Raw genomic sequence first — 16,043 nt, 5'->3', positions numbered from 1 at the left:
ATAGCGACAGCAAGGAGGAGGAAGTGAAAGGATTTATTTTCCTCTTTTATTCAGCGCAAGAATTCTTGGCTCTTTCACGAGTGGGGATTTTTTTCGGTCAAACCGGTTTTGCGTGCTAATGATCAAAAAGGCTGATGATGAAAGAGCCTTAAGTGCGTTCCAACCCACGCACACACACGTGCCCAGCGTGGGATACAAAAGATAACCTATTGTGCTTACAAAACGGATTTTGGTTGACACCTTAACTCGCCCTTAACTTAGAAAGATTTAAGCCACAATTGGATTGAGTGATTCGAACCGTTTTACAAGATGCATAAAAAAAAGGGCAAAGGTCGCTCACGTAGAGAAATAGATCTCAGGTTTATTAATAACATCCATCATGAAAAGTCATTAGGACAGAAATTATAAAACACTATTTACAACATTTGGGATTTGTCTTTAAGTTAGCGTCACGAACCAAAGTTGTTTTTCTTTTCATTTGAAGTTGATTCCCTCCGTCGCTCAACTCGGATCGGCGTGGAAAACAACACGCTACAGCGATCATCAACAGTGTTTTGAGGTACAAAAACAACAAAGTGAACCGACTGACAGGCACACGGCATAAAATGAAACTTTGATTGAAAGCATTCAGGGTTGATTGAATTACTGGTTGCGCGCATGCATCCAGAAAAATCCGAAATAAAGCTAGAGTTCCCGAGAGAATCTGAAGGCAACAAAATGACGAGTATTACTGAAAGCAGTTTCCTTTTGAACAGTCCTTATTGTGACATAAAAACATCTCAAACTGTTGGCATATTTTTTGGTGGTAGGGAAAATACTGCTTTCCTTATTAAAGTGCATTCAGGAATAAACACAAAAAAAAAGCTATGATTTCATATTCCCAAAACGGCTAAAATGAGAAACAGAAATAAAATGTAGGTGAAAGTGTGAGGCAAACTTTTTTTTTTTTTAAATAATTTTACTTGAAGTAGCTGCAGATCATTGATAGGTTTATTGAATTACATTCCCATCACCTGTATCTGCTCATTAATTGATTTAAAAAAAAAATCTTTTTGCGTTTGGATTTACTTACACATACGCCACACACATAAAAATGAGTGTTGTGCTTAACAAAATGCAGCAGGTGATACTGTAAAAATGTTTTCAGGGCAACCCCAAGTGGGCATGTCACGGGGTGGTGTGGAAGTTGGGGTCACTCTGCAAACTCTTTGGCATAGATTTCCCTTAGAACCTCCAAGGTGAATGTACCGTTCTTTGTATTTGCACACCTTTGTCCAGATCCTCACCAAAACTGAACAGATTCTTAGGTTGCTAGTGTGAATAAAGTCGCAATATTGCAAACATTTTATGAAAGGAAATTCTGTAATTTTAGGAGAATGTTTAATTACGGTCAAATTCAAATTGTAACGTGATAAGAGTAAAAAGTTGCATTTTTACATGTATGAATAATTTTTTTAAATTTACAATTTTGATCGGAGAATAAATCATACTACACCAAAAGTTGCAATTTTCCAATGAAAAAAATAATAATTTAACATTTTTTTTTTTAAATTCTACGATTAGTCTTCCAATTATAAGACTAAGGCAATTTGCTTAAGAGAAAGTCATACAATTGCTTAAAGGTAAAAGCTTTGACAAAGTTGGAAGTAAAAGATTACATTTAATGAATTTATTCTTAAAAAAATATTTCTGTTTGTGTAATTTTTTTTTTTTTTTTTTTTACAAACCAAGATTTTACTCCAAAAACAAAACTGAAATATTCTCGGCACGTTCGAAGTATTCCTTCTTGTAATATTACGACTTCATTCTAAAATAAATCTTTCATCACTTTCCTTCTGTTTTGCAACTAATATAACTATAACTCACCTCTGAATTTTACAGCCTCTAGAATTTAACGTACCATCAGTCACATACTGTCGCGTTGGAAAAAAACCCCCAAAAAATAAAACATTCACAGTAAACTCCCACAATGCCCGGCGTGCATACATAAAGTTATGTTCACCTGTGAATTAAAAAAAAAAAAAAATGACAGCAGCATCCTTCTTCTGCCGTCAGTGGTGCAGGGAGGAAAGCTATTAATCGGATTAGAATCGTTTTTACAAAAAATAGCACAAAGGTTGCATAAAAAAAAGACTGTGTTCCTTTAAGAGGCTCACTTGAGATTTTACAGTCAAACAAAAAGTCGGAGTGTGTCACGCTTTGAACGGTGCTCCGCGTTTCCCCATTAAACCCAACGTCAAAATGACAACAATCATCGAGGCATAACAATGAAATCACAACGATCCCCCCCCCTCCCCCGTTACACGTACAAACGATCACGCATGGAACTGTTTCAAAAGGACAGAGGACGATAAGGGCCATACTGGAAAATTAGAATAGTAAGGGACCAGTTATATCACACCAAAAACTGAAATGGAAACTAAAATAATGTTATAATGTTACAAGAATAACGTCTGCTAATTGAGAATAAAAAAACGTAATTACTATTTCTCTAAGTAAAGCGACATATGAGGGGAAAAAATAATTTGGTGAGCATTTCAGTGAGTGGCACGAATCCAAACATTAAGGTCAAATATGAAATATTGTGAGAATAAAGCCGTAATATGATGTGGAAAAAGTCCGTTACGAGAACAAAATTGGATTTTTTTTGGACCATAATTGATTGTCAATGACTTTTCAGTGGCAAGCTGTGTCCTTCTCACTTTTAATTTCATTCTTGTAAAATTGTATTTCCGGTGTGGCCCCAATTCTTCTTGGTACAAAATGAAGTTCCCTGTTTTTGGTTCCCACGCCATACACATCGACCCATCGGAAACGCTACATTCATCATCGCACTGATTGTCGCCATGGTGACACGTCCACCACACAAACATTGAATCTCTCATCGGAACAAGGGTTGATTTGGATTTTTTTTTTGGGGGGGGGGGGGGGGGGGTGAGTCTCCCTGAGTCTCTTCGACGGCGGCGTGCAAGCGTGCGAGGGAAGAAGGAGGAGGAAGTTCTAGATACTGTTTTCCAGCTGTCCGCCGTTGTTGGCGTCGTGAGGGGGCGAGTTCCGCTGGTTCAGAAGCATGGTGGTCTCGTCGGGCCCGTTCTCCGTGGGGCCCGCGGGGTCCAGCTCGCCCAGGGTGACGTCGGAGGCGTCGGTGCCGGCCTCCGTCTGGGCGGCTAACTGGTGAACGCTCTCGGGCGACTGCGGCGTGCTGTCCAGACGTGACGCCATCAGTCCGTTCTGGTACTGCGAGCGTGTGATCTGGACCAGCGTTTAATCAATTAGTGCCTTTTTTTGGTCATTTTCATTCATCTTTTTTAAATAAATAATAACTCAGTCTAGCTTCAGTTTTTTTTGTTTTTTTTTTACATTAGTTTTTTTGAAACAGCTTTTCATATTTGCAAGTGATTTCATTCTTTAGCTCTCAGGCTCAGCAGAATCTCTTTGGAGGTGCACTGAAAATGGAAAAGGAGCCATTTTCTCCGTCCTCCTTATGGCACGTACCTTGACGTACTGCAGGTTGGTGAGGGCACGCACGTAGAAATCGGGCGTGTAGATGGTGCTGCAGTTGAGCTGACTGCTGAGGTGACTGTTGCTGCCACTCACCGACAGCGACTCGGCCCGGTCGGCACCGCTCAGCGACGACGTGCGGTTCAGGATGCTGATGTGCGACGGTGAGCGGAACTCTGCCAAGGCACAAGTCACACATGCGTTAAACACGGACACTAGATAGCGGGGAGCCTAACAACCAACAAATTCAACTTGTGAGTCGAGGCCGCGCTGTAAGTCCCAAGTCTTAACATTCAAGTTCCAAACAAGTACCAAGTTACTGTGAGAAAGACAAAATCGAAGAAATCAAGCAAGTCAAGCCAAGCCAAAGTTGAGTCCGCGGCTTAAAGTGAAGTCATGCTAACTGACGTACGTCTGCCGCTGAAATATAAAGACATTTTTTAAAATATAATCATAGAACTTCGGGGAAAAAAAGGGCATGTTTCAGTTGACTTTCAAATGTTTCATTTCTTATCATTTTAATCATATCGTTATAGAACTAACATTATATCACGAAAATACACGCATTAATACACAAAATATTTTAAAAAAGAAATAAAATACTTAAATGTTTTTGCTATTGTAACGTTTCAAATATTTGATAGAAACTTTCCAGCAGTCATCCAGTCACACAATTAGTCAAACAATGATCCGTTTCGTCACCTTTTTGATATATATTTTTTTTAATGATGGCCTGAAGGGCTTCCCAAATTTTCCAGTAGTAATTTTCCACCTCGGCTCAAACACAAGCGCACACTTGCATGACTAACCCAGTGCATCACACTAAAATTGTGTCATGCACAAACGTGCTCGCACACGCACGCAAGCCGAGCGTTTCTTTTACCAGTCAGCGTGAGTCGTCCAGCAGGAGGCCTCAGTGAGTCATAGGACACGGTTTTACCTACACGTGGCAACCTCAACGTTAGATTGTCTGTGTTTTTTTAAACATGGCGGTGACGGTAAAGCATGCGAAACTAAGTTAGCCTTTGTGAGTTAGTGGTTAGCTGTTCAGGACTTATGTTAACCTTCCAACATCCAGTAGAAAACTTAAGGGAAACTTCAAAATGCCGTCAAAGGGATTGGTTCTGAATTATTTCATATTTACATTTAAAAATATCTTTTTTCCCCAAAAAATATTTACATTTGATAAATATAGAAATAGTACGTACATTGAAAAACAAGCCTGCGTGTAAATGTAAAATAAAAAAAAATCTAATAAATACAACTTCATTATTAAAGTTACTCAAATGGGATGATTATTATTGCCTTTTTCAACCCCAAATAATTTGATTTTTTTTTTTTTTTTTAAACCATCCTGAAAAGATTCCTACTGAATGTTACATGTTCGTCAAGCGAATTTTGAGTGAGTTAGTGGGCTAAATTGAGTTCTCTTTGTTTCATAAAGCACTTCAAACTATTGTAGAATCACAGGGGGTGATAAAATCTTGGTACAATGTTGGGTTAGGGTTAGACTGATGTTGGAGGAATGGAATTCCTGGAATTTGTGGCGTTCTGAGTGAAGATGTAGAGCGCAACCATAGGTCCTCACATTAGCCACTATTTTTTTGGGGAACTTAAGAGGGGTATTTTTGTAGTTTTCTTCTCCCTTTTTTTCAGAAGTGTCGTGCACTTGTAGCGGCTTTTTGCGAATAGGACGTTGAATTGGATCTTATGATAGACAAGAATGAGCGATGAGTAATGATGATGACTTCTATGTTAGCTGCTAATGCTACTTTTACCATTTCTCAATTACTTTCTAGGCTACACGCCCAGCCCAATCAAGAGCCGGTCTATTGAATGATAAACCCGACATGCCGAAGGTTACCTGGCAACCGCGCGAACAGAGAAAACCTTTTAAAGGAGCGGTGGCGGGGGCGTGGGGCGGCCGCTGAGAGGAGAAAGTACAAAGGGTGATCGAGAGGGAGCAAAAGGTGGGACGCCATTACACCAACAGACAAACAAGGTGAGCACATGCAAAAATCTAAGGTGCGCTCGCTCTTCTCTGAAGGTGTGTGAACATGTCGTGTGGGTGGAGGGGGTTTTAGGGAAATGGAAGAATGTTTCATACTTTGCAACCTGGAGACCCTGCAGGAAGGAATGATGAGGGAGGAAGAGAAAAAGTAGATGAAGAGAGGAGGGGCGGAGAGGTGATTCAATGACATTAAAGCGAGTGACACTGAAAGCTCAGCCAAACATCAAACCAGTCAAGAATGAGCATCAATTAATCTATTAAAATACAGCATTTTACTTATTGCATTAATTTGGTCTTTTTCTATAAAATTGGTTGATATGAATGGGTTTGTTATTTTATCTCATTAAATTGGTTCATTTATTTACTGTAAATAGTGACAGTAATAAAATAAGACAGTAATAAAATAATGGTCTTAAAATTAAGCATTTTGCAAATACATTTGGTAACTAGTTTTACTTTAAAAATGTTATTTAGAATAACATTTACAATGAATATTTACAAAATGCACATGATGGAGATGTCATGACAGGACGCATGAAGAAGTTTCTACGACCTTTGCCCAAATCTGAGGAAGAAATTAACCGCTTCAGTTTGAAGCAGGCCGTTTTTTTTTTTTTTTTTTATGGGCGAATTCCAGGGCTGGTACTTGGGCAAACTCCTACGAGGGAATTGGTACAAGTGGGGGAGAAAAAGAGGCGTGGCTTTAGGTGGGTGGGGGGGCTTGTGTGAGGTGCTCCTCACCCAACAAGGGAGCGCTGAGCGCCATGATGCCATAGTAGGAGAAGGGTCCAGTCTCAAACTTCATGTTCTCGTTGCCAGCTTCCACCTCCACCCGGCCCTGATGGAGAAAGAAAAATACATTATTACTTTACATTACAGAATGGTTATTTACTCATTCATATTATGATTAGAAATGTCATGTTTTCTTATATAGGAGTGTAGTATTGAATATTTGAACACAAGCAGTTAAAAGCATAATATTACAGAAAACCGATAAGAATCAGAAAATCAGTTTTGATTTAAAAGACGTGAACGCTTCTCTGTCTCTAATAAACATATATTCATAGCTAGCGACTGAAGTTTTTGATCCATGGTTAAACAAAAAGGATACAAAACATGTTGCCAGTGACAGTTGATGTAGTTACAGAGTTTGGCCGTCAGGGGTCAGTGCAGTTTAAATTTCATGTGCGGCATCCGAGTCACATGACCAAATTGCGTTTGTCTGCCGATTGGTTGATGATGATGATGATGGAGGCTAAGGAGGCCTCCGGCTTGTTTGTCTACACAGCCCAGCCCAGCCCAACGGGTCGGCTGGAATGTGTGAAATGCAGCAACAACGGGACACTTAATCCACACACAGCATCACTCCATCCACAAAAGCTGGACACGTGGGACCGAAGACAACATAAGCAGTGCACGTATAATGTCAAGAATGTACATTAGAGATTCAGAGACCAACATAAAAATAAATTGTAAATATGGCAAGACCATTTGGTAAGGTAAATTAGAGTACAATTAAGTTTGGTCTAAATATGGCAGATCCAAGGTGCCCAAACTTTTAACTGCTGGGTGACTGCTCCACTTGGCCCCAATGCAAGCGGATCGTAACATTCCTTCAGCAGCTGGGTCTTGCCCACTTGCTGCCACTCCTCTACTCGTGCCAATTCGACAATCATTGTCACACCATCCGCCAGGGAATGTTTGAACCATGTGACAAGGTGAAATATTTGGCTTGGTGATCGAGGGGGGGGGGGGGGGGGGGGTTTCCCCATAAGCTCACGCATTAGCCCCTACTCGAGCCTCAATGGCATTCAGAGAGATCACTTTTTCATTTTTTCCTGTGAGGCCAAAGTTTAAAAGCACACGTTAATACCTCACTAGTAATGTGAGTCAAGTGTCCATCCACCAAAGATGACAACGTATGGGAGGCGTGTATTGTATGCATGTGGGTGTTGCCAGGTGAAAAATATATGACACACAATATCGTCAAAGTCAACATCATCATCAACTAGTTAAATCAAAAACAAGCTCAAAACATTTTTGATCAAGTTTTGTCCAGAAGAGTCGAGGACAAGAAGTAGAAAGTCAGCAAAGGATTATGAGAATCCCCCACACACGCGGGAGGCTCGGATGACATCATCTTTTCCCCGAAGCGGCCGCATGTAAGGAGTGATCGAAGCGTAAAAGTAAAGCGAGAGCAGAATTTTGGAGGTTTGCCTCCCGTGCATCTCGAGGGTGTGGAGCAGTGGCAACAAATCCACTTTGACCTCATATTTTACCTGCAGTATGAGTATGAAGTAATCGACAGATTTCCCCCTCTGGTAGACGTAGTGATGCGGCGAGCGCTTGTCGTTCTCGTCGAACTTGATCTCCTGAATGACGTCGGGGTGGCGCAGCATCCGCAGGAGCACCTTTTCGGATATCTGAGCCGGGTTGAACTGGGTCACCTCTGTCCACACACGCATAGAACCACACACTGGGGAGTTAACTGCTGTTTTGGTTAGCAACTTGACCAGAATGACCAGAAATCATTAGAGTTCCAAATTTGAGGTTTCTTTTTTTTTCCTGTTTTAAGTGGACAATACCAACTAATTAGGCACTGAGTGTTTACGCGCAGGGTGCCCCTGTTTTGGTTAGCAATAGAGTTGACTGCAAGTTCTCAATGTCCTTGTGATATTACGACATTTAGTCTTGGCGGCGCTTTATTTCTTCCAAGTAGATGATGCGTTAGCCAGACTGATGGCTGAAGTGCCCAGTTAGGTGATGTTGTTTTGGTTAGCAACAGCGTAGATGTTACGTTTCGGTTACTACCCTGACGGTGGTGGCGCTTTACGGCCATTTATTTGTTGTCAACAGTACCTGCCGGCTAATTGGGCCAGAGTAGACTTTGACTTTGCGTTCCTCCGAAGGTTCTGCTGTTTTGGTTGGCAAGGGAATGTGATGACAATTAACTGTAGCGAGCATTGAAGACAAAACGAGCGATGAGAGATCCTTTCAAAATAGGCAACAAACGCAAATGAATACGATTCTTTTGAAAACAATTTCTTATGGGGGTAGGTAAGCCATACAGGCTTTATGACAGATCTTTGCTGGTATATTACATAATTGTTAACTTATCACGTGCAGTTCAAACACGACTGAAGGGAGCGGAATGAGATTGCGACAAGGGCATCTCGGACCGCACCCACGCCGCAAACAAAGAAGCGGCGGGCCCTGCAAACGCAACCGAACCGCGAGGAAATCCATCATCGCGTGCTGCAAACACTCCTCTGTCGTTGAGCGTTGATACCGTACATCAGCGAGCGGAGGCGCAAAACGCAAAGAGGGGAGGGGTGAGCAGTTACACACACCCCGGACAGAAGACGGGGAGTGAGAGGGAGACTATGTCGATTAATGGTACTTAAACATGGTGCCATTCCTTAAAGAGGAAATTTTAGAGCTGTCATTTTAATACAGTGCTATTTTTTTGTCTTACGATTCTCATATTGTCAGAATCTAATTCGGCCCTATCCCTGCTGTGTATACAATATATATATATATATATAATACAGTGTATACACATGTACATACATATACTGTTCATACATTTCCACAAACATGAGAGACACCCAGAGCATCAAATGTGACAATTTAACAATCTCCCACCTGTGGCCAGGAAACGGTGGGCTGCCAGCAGCAGCTGAGGCGAGATCTTAACCTTGGACTCGCTCTCGTGCTTGAAGGCGGAGAAGTCCCTCTTGTTCTTGTTGGGCGCCACCTTCTTCCTGTTGCGGTTGTCAGCTGAGAAAACAAGCCGGATTAGGTACCGGCTAAACCGATGGCCACGGCATTCGTCGGGGACTCACTGTACTGGTCCGACTCATCCAGAATCTCCGACTTGATGATCTCCTCGATAACGTCCTCAAGCGTGACCAGGCCCAGCACCTCATAGAACGGGTCACCCGTGCCCTCGTTGTTCACCTTTTGCACGATGGCCAGGTGGGACTTGCCTGGGACAAAAAGCGAGTAAACGAAAGATCAAATTGATGAGCTGGCTGTGTTAGCTTAGCACACTAGTTAGATGACATACACGCACACCATGTTCACCACCATTTTTGTTTTTAATTTCCAATTGGTGTATTCCACCCATCAGTCAGACAACAAATGGTTCGTCCACCCGATCCGGGCCTCTAATCGAAGACTTGTGCGAGTGTCTCGGCTGAGGTGTTCACTCTCCAAATAAATTATTCATGTGCGATAAAGAACTCGCATTGAAGAAGAAGCTTTACTGTAAATCACACAATCTGGCCATCCGTCAATCAACAATCGATAATGGTTCCTTCTTACCATGTGACTCCCGTCTAACAATAAACTACCAGGCATGGTTAATGTGTACGTGCTGTCCTTACATACAGACTTTGACCGACGCGTACATGTAAACTAAACAATTATTTACATCCCCCCCCCCGCCCCCGCCACACCCCGCTCAAGACCTTGTCAAGATCATGAGCTGAATTATTAATAATGAAGCACTTTCAATAAGACAACAATAGAGACGCTGTATCAAAAATGGAGAAAACCAAGCCACATTGAACGCGTCGACGGCGACTGATGCCGCACTTTAGTGGCATTTGTCGTCTGCTGAGTGAAGATGGAAACAGCTACGTTAGCTTCAGGCCCGACGGAGCTGCCGTCATAGGCTCGCTACTTGCGATCAGAAGTCCTTGCGGATGGCTATCCCGACAAAAATAGCCGCGATGTGTCACGGGAAAGGAACTCGTTGTGTATTTGTTGAGTCAATATTTCAAATGCGGCAGGAGCCCTGGGGAATAAACTCTCACCCCAACTGACTGGAGAGTCACTTGAGCGTCGGGTGACACCAGCACATGCACGCACACGCACGAGCACACACAGACAAAGATGTTCTCCAAGAACAGCCCTGGCATTGTGAACATGTATCAGCTGAGCACACAAGTAAAGAACCAAAGGCAAAGTCGGCCTCCTGCTGCCAACTCTGGCTCACTTTCTGGCAGGAAGCTCAAAAGGTTTGTCGACAAACACAAGAGCCGCCAAACGCCTCGGGCATCTGGCATGGGCACACACAAAAACAAATATGTGCACACGCACGTCAGTCTCCTTTTTTGTTAGTCTCAAGATGGAACCCCTCAATGTAACTGTAATGAATTGAACGACTCCACATGAGGACACATGATTAGCAGTTTAGCACATGGATACATTCGGTGTCAGTGCGGACAAAAGGCGCCACTCCTGCTTTACAAAAAAAAACAGGAGTTGAGTTTCAGGTGTGCCTGTATGATGTCATCAGTTGAGAGCAGTGCACAGTTTAAAAAAATAAATAAATAAAAAGACAGGGGGGGGGGGGAGATTTGGAAAATTTCCCACTTTAAAGCGTTTTAGTAGACTGGCGCCGGGGTCACTGGTTACGATTAGCATCAAGTTGCTAATAGATTAGATGTCAGCGTGGGTTTGTGTCGGTGTCGAGGTACAAAGGTGACAGAGGACAAGCTGTCAGGACACTTGACAAAGCTAGCGGGTTGGGAAATGATTGAAGAAAAGAACGAGAAAAAAAAAAAAAAAAGACCCGCCAAAGACACACACTCTCTACTTGTGTTACTTGAACAAAGACAACGCAGATGTATACAAATATTATTGTGGGCCAGTAAAGCCTTTTAAATATCCTTATTGTTACAAGACTGAATCAATCAACAAATTACAATAATCATAATAATAGTATTAGTGAAACAACAAGTTTGACATATTTGTACGTGCGCATAAGATCATAACATCAAGTGGAGCAGCTGAGGGAGATCATGTGGCTCACGGTGTGTTGACTCTCACCTCAAACAGCTTCACAAGCCTATGTGTGTGTTTTCACAATGACACCCGCTGACTTGGCGGCGCTTTAATAATCACCACAAACTGTTTCTGGACTTAAATTACACCTGAAAAGCTTTTTCCATTCGGACCTGCAGAATAGAAGCACAATGCAAGCGCAAAGGGTGACCCGCGTCTGCTTGGAGACCAACAAAAAGTTCAAACTGACTCGTTCATAATAGCTTTACTTAGGTTGGGTGACATGGCTTTCTGAAATCTTCGAAATTGGTTACTTTCTTAATTTCTACCTTTTATCATTCTTTGGTAATCTGAGGAACTTTTGTCAAAATCAGCGGTTACTGACCAAAAAGTGGAGAAAATGATTTTTTTTGTGAAACATGTCAAACAGATCAGTCGTGAATTTTGGTTGTTTTTGTGGCAGCAAAGATGGCAACGCTTAAAATCACACTTTTGTATCTTTCACACCCACTCAGATGAAGACATCATCACAATTGCCTTTTTAAAAATATTTTTTAAACCATCCACATCGACGGTGCGCGACATTCAATTTGGCGGTTGCGCCTCTTGGACTTCCGCCTCTCCCGCTGCGACTTCCCGCTAGCGCCATTAAGTTTTCATAATGTTTACTGGCGGGGTGTCGCCATCTCAGAAGGTCACCTGGCAGTTCTGAGCTCCTGGGCGGACACCTTAGCGTTAGACGCCATCACCGCGGTAACGGATGCGGAGCAGCAGAGTGTGGAACTCGAGACTTTGCCGGGGGGTCCGGCTCGCCTGTCAATCCCGCAGTCGAATGAGCAGGCAGGGGCGGAGCCACTGTTGCAAAAGCCTTTGCGCCCTTGCTACGTTATTTTTACGAGTTTTTATGAATGTTATGATTCAATTTAGCCAAGCCAGAGTTTCCGGTGTAGGACAATAACGTCCCACAATATCCATTGTTCACACTGAGCAGAAATAATATTTGCCCGTGAGTATTGCATATTTGTAGCATGGAAAGAAAAAGTCTACACACCCCTTGTTTACCGACCAGGTTGTTGTGTTATCCAAACTATTCATGTGACTAACTCAAAACAAAAGAAACCACAACTCAAGGCACCAAGTGTAACTTTGTTTTTTTTTCCCCACGAGTGTCTAGTCAATCCCTATCGCCACGCCAGTCCCGCGATGCACCGCAGAGCTTTTTCTTGGCCCGCCGCCACTTCACACTCAACAACAACAACAGCAGCAGCAGAAAGCAGCGTGACACACGACAGGAAGAGATTCCTCCGAGCCTCTGAAACACCGCCGTGGCTGCAGCCCCCACTTGGAACAGCGACCCCGTGACAAGACGTCCGATAGGGAAAGCAAAGAGGAAGTGCGTGTGTGAGCAGAAGTAAAAGAAGGAAGCGTCGTTATGAGTGGAGAACAAGCCTAGATTTGTTTGAGCGTGCCCGAGTCTGTGCGTCCATGTGTGGTCTCCTTGAAATCTTAAGCCAGGGACGATTTCCCCCCAATTACTCGAGGAAAAAGAATTAAACACTAAATGTTTTTTGAACAAAACATTCTTGGGCCAATTTTTTTTTTCAGGTGTTAGCATTCGTTCATTTAGCATTTTTTGGTTAGATCAATGCACAACATTCTGGCATGCATGTATAAAAAAATTCCCCTCAGAATGAGCACTGTGCATGTTCATAATACAAATAATAAATATAATAAAAGATTTTTTGGAATGTATACATAAGTGACCTTTTTTTTTTTATCCCACAATGGTCTCAAGAGTTGTTCTCATCTCATGTTTTAATCACCATGTGAGATTCCGTACGTCGGACGCTTCACTAAGCATCTTGGTTTGACCCCACAAGACATTTTCATGCAGCACCAACCTTTTTTGAACTCCTCCAGCATGGAGTCCAGCTTGGTGTCATGGAAGACAAAGTGCACCGGGTGGTTGTAGAACTTGGTGATGGTCTTGAGCGTGGTGCTGTCATCCGGGTCGACGAAGGCCAGGTCCTTGACGAAGAGCACGTCCACGATGTTGGAGCGCTCTCCCTCGTAGACGGGGATGCGCGTGTAGCCGCTCTCCATGATCTCAGACATGGTGTTGAAGTCCAGCACGGCGTCGCTGTGGATCATGAAGCAGTTGCCCACCGGCGTCATCACGTCCTCCACCGTCTTGGTGCGCAGCTCCAGCGCCCCCTGGATCATGTTAAGCTCCTCCTTCACCAGGTCGTTGTAGGGCTCCGTCACCTTCAGCATCTCCACCAGCTTCTCGCGGTTGTACACCGTGCCGATCTCCTGGCCCAGCACGCAGTCCAGGAGCTTGCTGATGGGCCACGACAGCGGGAAGGTGAGCAGCATGAACAGCTTGGTGACCAGGATGGTGTTGGCGCCCACCGCTAGGCCGTGGCGCGAGCAGAGCGCCTGGGGCACAATCTCGCCAAAGATCACGATGCCGACCGTGGAGGCCATCACCGCGCCCACACCCGAGTTGGTCAGGTCATCCAGTAGGATGGTGAGAGTCGTGTTGACCAAAACGTTGCCCAGGAGAAGCGAGCACAGGAGGTAGTTGCCCTTGCGGCGGATGGGCTCGATCTTGCGGGCGTACTTCTTCTCCTTTTCGGTGCCGCAACTCTGCACGATGCGCAGCTCCATGGGGTCCAGGGCCATCAGGCCCAGGTTGAGACCACTGAACATGCCCGACAGGACCAGCAGGAAGCAGATGAGGATCACCTGCAACGGTGGGACGTAAACAAGTACTTGCTTACTGGAATCAAGTATCTTTTCCAGGTGTCCTGTGTATTTATTGTTCTGACAACTTTTGCTCCCTACACCTGAAAACAAGCACTCACAAAATCTAAGTGAAATTTCAGGATGAATCTTAATGCACCTTTTACCGTACGGGTCAACTTAATTTGACCTGTAACCCACACGCCCATCTGTTCAATGTTTCAGTAGTTCTCTGCGCATTTTGGACCCGATCGTCGGGAAAAATCCACGATTAACACAATCTTAGAAAACATACAAGCACTTCACAGACCTTGGTCGGCAAAATCGGGACAAATACGGCCTGATTCCTTTTAAGCTCAAATCTTCTGACTATATTTCACGCAATTGGATCAAACTAGCCTCTTGCCCTGACATTTGGAATTTGGCCTATTTAGCTGCACCTTCTTTTCTACACTGCGTTTGGGCGAAATGGAGATGATCCAAGTGAGGCTGTGACTGTATGGATTCTGCCTTCACCAACTGGTACAGATCATGAGAAGAACTCACCAGTCTTGTGTTGTTTTTTTTAAGTATGTTTTCTTACACTTAAGTACAGTGTGTGAGTACTTTCGCCACCTCTGATTCACCTGAAGCCATATGGGGAGCAGGGACTTCTTCACCTCCACCACCCGCACCCGGCCGTCCCCCTCGTCCAGCAGGAACCACGCGTCCGGGGGGTCCAGGGGGTCTCGCACGCACAGGGCGAACACCTTGACCACCTCGCTCTTGCGGAGCTGCTTGACGGTGACGCTGACCAGCCCGGCGGTATTGTGGTTACTCACGTTCATCGTACCCTTCACTACCAGGTCCTTGCTGTGCTCCGGGCACGTCCGGTTAAGAGGCACCTCCACGGCGCCGAAAGCATCGTCCTCCGCCTCGCTAGAATAAAGCTCCGTGAAGCGGACAAGCGCCGAGCTGTTGGGGAACAAGTGGAGCCCGTAGAACCGGACCTGGATGTCGCTGCCCTCTGTTACCTGGATCACGCCGCGCTCGGTGGTCCCGGCCGGCATGTCGCTGCGCTCCAGCCGCATGCCGAGGACCCGCGTGCTGGCCCGCGACTCGGCCAGCGCCACCTCGGCCCGGACGCCCGCCGCAAGGTGGGTAAAAAGCAGTAAAGTTCTCAGAAACCCGCGTCCGCTCGACGCCGTCGCCATGTTTGTTTCGCTCACTGTCATTGGTGTCAGAAGAGGGCGGGAGAGCGGGGGAACTGACGTTATCCTACTTGTTTGCTCGTTTACATATCTTGAAGCCGACCAATAGATTGTTGTGACGTCACATGACAACCCGCCCACTTGGTGAGATTTCTTTTGTTTTAAACGGATTAATTTTTATTTATTTGTTTTCTGACTTGCTAACATAAAGAAAATATTCTTCAGAAGTATAAGTTTTCAAAATCCCTTGTATGTTCTCAAACCGATTGGACTGCATGTATCCGCGTAAATCGCGTCATTTAACTTCCTGGTAAAAATAGATCATAATAAATGTAATCTAGACGTTTTAAATGAATTATTTTTTTCATAAACGACCATACTATATGTGATTGTGTGCCTATATAATAAGGATATTTTTGCAATTTAAATATTGTCATGTTTCCCATGGACATCACTGTTAAAACTCATACTGTTTACATTTCAAATAAAACCATACATTGTAAATGCAGACATTAGATACGCGCATATGAACCGCAGCATTAGTCAACTCCTTGAATGAGCTCAATTTTCATAAAGTGCATTTTTTAATGTTTTACATTCGTGCGTATGTACTTCAATCGCCATTTATTTAGGATTTTGCTATTTTCCATAAAACGCACCACATAAACTTAATTGAATCCTGTTTTGTTACAACAACAACAACAAAAAACATATTACCAGAACATAAAACGTGTACGCCTGGCAAAAATGAATCGCCCCTAATTACTTGATTGAGCTCACAGTTCCCTCTTGTGGTTAAATTA

At 43.8% G+C, this 16,043-nt stretch overlaps 1 protein-coding gene across 2 annotated transcripts; it reads right to left on the bottom strand.

Annotated features, from left to right (window-relative positions):
• Positions 1 to 341: 341 nt before the first annotated feature.
• LOC133154395 (metal transporter CNNM4-like) lies at positions 342 to 15,289 on the bottom strand. Of its 2 annotated transcripts, XM_061279076.1 has the most exons (10): positions 14,677 to 15,289; positions 13,207 to 14,053; positions 9,358 to 9,501; positions 9,158 to 9,292; positions 7,792 to 7,961; positions 6,254 to 6,350; positions 5,366 to 5,428; positions 4,385 to 4,441; positions 3,496 to 3,677; positions 342 to 3,252 (listed from the first exon to the last, which is right to left on the bottom strand). In XM_061279076.1, the coding sequence occupies exons 1-10, from the start codon at positions 15,262 to 15,264 to the stop codon at positions 3,001 to 3,003; spliced, it is 2,535 nt and encodes an 844-aa protein (XP_061135060.1). In that variant the 5' UTR covers positions 15,265 to 15,289; the 3' UTR covers positions 342 to 3,000. The 2 variants fall into 2 exon arrangements, with proteins under 2 accessions (XP_061135060.1, XP_061135061.1); XM_061279077.1 differs by lacking the exons at positions 4,385 to 4,441; positions 5,366 to 5,428 and having other exon boundaries at positions 14,677 to 15,288.
• Between the last annotated feature and the right edge of the window lie 754 nt (positions 15,290 to 16,043).

This window comes from Syngnathus typhle, linkage group LG5 (assembly GCF_033458585.1).
Source record: "Syngnathus typhle isolate RoL2023-S1 ecotype Sweden linkage group LG5, RoL_Styp_1.0, whole genome shotgun sequence".
NCBI lineage: Eukaryota > Metazoa > Chordata > Actinopteri > Syngnathiformes > Syngnathidae > Syngnathus > Syngnathus typhle.
This window is presented reverse-complemented; position numbering and strand designations above follow the sequence as displayed.

What these genes read in the sequence shown, in the direction of transcription:
- LOC133154395 (XM_061279076.1), bottom strand. Translation starts at nt 15,264, where the DNA reads ATGACAGTGAGCGAAACAAACATGGCGACGGCGTCGAGCGGACGCGGG. An exon ending in TGGACGACTCACGCTGACTG is followed by an intron (nt 3,678 to 4,384) that starts GTAAAAGAAACG and finishes GTGCCTTGGCAG; the next exon opens with AGTTCCGCTCACCGTCGCAC. An exon ending in CCAACCTGCAGTACGTCAAG is followed by an intron (nt 3,253 to 3,495) that starts GTACGTGCCATA and finishes ACGCTGGTCCAG; the next exon opens with ATCACACGCTCGCAGTACCA.